Source organism: Orcinus orca, chromosome 10 (genome assembly GCF_937001465.1).
Source record: "Orcinus orca chromosome 10, mOrcOrc1.1, whole genome shotgun sequence".
Taxonomy (NCBI): Eukaryota; Metazoa; Chordata; class Mammalia; order Artiodactyla; family Delphinidae; genus Orcinus; species Orcinus orca.
The window spans coordinates 84602577-84605742 of NC_064568.1; the positions used below are offsets into that span (position 1 = coordinate 84602577).

General features: G+C 38.9%; 1 protein-coding gene across 1 annotated transcript; it reads left to right on the forward strand.

Moving 5' to 3' along the window:
* The first annotated feature begins 681 nt into the window (after positions 1 to 681).
* LOC101290281 (zinc finger protein OZF-like) lies at positions 682 to 2700 on the forward strand. Its single transcript, XM_049716162.1, is given in 3 exon segments — positions 682 to 1462; positions 1546 to 1716; positions 1719 to 2700. Coding segments are annotated over 3 exon segments (1716 nt in total). The 3' UTR covers positions 2483 to 2700.
* The last annotated feature ends 466 nt before the right edge of the window (positions 2701 to 3166 follow it).

Genomic DNA, 3166 nt, shown 5'->3' on the forward strand with positions numbered 1-3166 from the left:
TATGCCTGTAATTATTTTAAAAGGAGATGCTCACTATCAAACATTATTCTTCCAAGTATTAGGATAGTGGCTTTATCTCAACTTTTGCTTTAAGTAATTTCTAGGGCTTAGTTTTAAAAAAAAAGTGGACAGACTAATTTTTAAAAACTGCTATCATTGTGGCATTCTCATAAAAAAAACCACCAAACGTTCCTCATGCATATTCTATATGTCAGATACTGTGTTAGGAATTGACAATTCAAAGGTTAAAGATTTTAGTTTATGATCTCCAGAAGCTCAAAGTCTAGTAAAAAAGACTGATGAGTTCTCTGATGGAGAATATGCTGACACAACATGGGGACCAGTCGTGAAGAAGGTGGACTCTCTCATCCAGCTGACTGAGTTGGGTCCTTGCTCTGCCACTAACTAGCTCTGTAGCCTTGAGCAAATGTCTAATCTCTCTAAACCAGCACTGATCAATAGAAATATAATACAAGCCACATATATAATTTAAAATTTTCTAGTAGGTTTTTTGGTTTTGTTTTTGTTTTTGATGCACCGCACTGCATATGAGACCTTAGTTTTCTGACCAGGGATTGAACCTGCACCCCCTGCATTGGAAGCACAGAGTCTTAACCACTGGACAACCAGGGAAGTCCTACTATAGAAGAGCATTGCCATGAATGTGGTACACATGGAAAAATGTTCAAACAAAACTCAGATTTAATTATACAAAGTAAATGTGATGTAAAGAAATCTTATAAATATAGTGAATGTGGGAAAACCTTCAGAGACTACACTACTCTCACTCAACATCAAACAAGTCATACTGGAGAACGACCCTTTAAATGTAATGAATGTGAAAAGAGATTTAACCAGAGTTCCCATTTAACAAACCATGAGAAAACTCATACTGGAGAAAAGCCCTACAAATGCAATGAATGTAGGAAGGGCTTCAGTTATTGCTCAGTCCTTATTCAACATCAGAGAATTCATAGTGGGGAAAGACCTTACAAGTGTACTGAATGTGGCAAGACATTCAGTCGTAGTACATAACTTACTCAGCATCAAAGAATTCATACTAGTGATAAACCATATAAATGTTTTGAATGTGGAAAGGGTTTTAGCCAGAGCACACATCTTACTCTACAACAAAGAATTCATACTGGAGAGAAACCTTATGAATGCAACGAATGTGGTAAAACCTTTAGTCAGAGTGCACATCTTACTCAACATCAAAGAATTCATATAGGAGAAAAGCCCTATGAATGTAACGAATGTGGGAAAGCCTTCAGTGATCACTCAGCTCTTACCCTACATCATATTGTCCATACTGGAGAGAAACTTTTTGAATGTAACGACTGTGGGAAAGCTTTCAGTTACTGTTCAGACCTCATTCAACATCAGAGAATGCACACTGGAGAGAAACCATACAAATGCAATGAATGTGGGAATGCCTTTAATGATTGTTCAGCCTTATTCAGCATCAAAGGACTCACACTGGAGAGAAGTCTTATGAGTGCAATGAATGTGGGAAAACCCTTGGTAACTACTCAGCTCCTATTTGACATCAAAGAACCCATACTGGAGAGAAGCCATATGAATGTAAGGAACGTGGGAAAGCCTTCAGCAGAAGTATGTACCTTACTCAACATCAGAGAAGTCATAGAGGAAAGAAACCATATAAATGTAATGAATGTGGGAAAACTTTTATCCAGAGTTCATTCCTTACACAACACTGAGGGTTCATACTGGAGAAAAACCTTACAAATGTAATGAATGTGGGAAAGCTTTTAGTGACCGCCCAGGGCATATTCAGCATCAGAGAACCCACACTGGAGAGAAGTGCTATGAGTGTAACAATTGTGGGAAAGCTTTCAGTTTCTGTTCAGCCCTTATTCAGCACAAGAGAATTCATACTGGAGAGAAGCCCTTTAAATGCAATGACTGTGGAAAAGCCTTCAGTGATTGGTCAGCACTTATTCAATATCAGAGAACTCACACTGGAGAGAAACCTTATAAATGTAATGTATGTGGAAAAGCCTTCAGTCAGAGTACAAAACTCACAAATCACCAGAAAACTCATACCATTGAAAAATCTTATAAATGCAATGAATGTGGAAAAGTTGTTAGTTACTGTTCAGGCCTTATTCAACATCAGATCATTCATACTGAAGTGAAACCTTATGAATGCAATAAATGTGGCAAAGCCTTCAGCCAGAAGACAGACCTTAAAAATCATCAGAAAACTCATACTAAAGAAAAACTCTACAAATGTAATGAATGTGGGAAAGCCTTTAGCCAGAACACATATCTTACAAAACACCAGAAAATTCATAGTGGAGAGAAGGCAAATATACATACTGAGTGTAGGAAAACCTTTAGACAAAACTCTTCTTTTGTTCAACATGAAAAGCTTCACACTGGAGAGAAATCCTCTGAATGCCTTGGGAACTTGGCTAGTATGGAGACCTTCCCCAGGGAAACAGAAAGAAGATCCTGAAAACTGTCAGCTTCAGGACTTCCCTGGTGGTGCAGTGGTTAAGAATCCACCCGCCAATGCAGGGGACACAGGTTCAATCCCTGGTCCAGGAAGATTCCATATGCCACGGAGCAGCTAGGCCTGTGTGCCACAACTACTGAGCCTGTGCTCTAGAGCCTGTGAGCCACAACTACTGAGCCCATGTGCCACAACTACTGAAGACTTCACACCTAGAGCCTGTGCTCTGCAGCAAGAGAAGCCACTGCAATGAGAAGCCCATGCACCACAACAAATAGTAGCCCCCACTCGCCGCAACTAGAGAAAGCCCAAGCACAGCAACGAAGACCCAATGCAACCAAAAACAAAACAAACAAACAAACAAAAAACTGTCAACTTCCTAGAGTGACCACATAGTTCAGTGGAAAGAGCACATGTCTGGGTTTTGGAAGTCCTGGATTCTAATCTCAGCTCTATTACTAACTAGGTCTATTCGTTATTTTGAGGTAAGTTGCTTTACCTCTTTAAACTTTGATTTACTCACCTGAAAATTTGGAAGGCCTGATTAATTTATATTTAAGTTCCACATTTATTGTTTTTATTACTAATGCAGGCTTCTGTAGATGTGGTTCTTAAATTGTGACTTATTTACTCTACATCAAGTGTGATTCAGTGAAGATACAGACCATATGCCATATATGCTATATA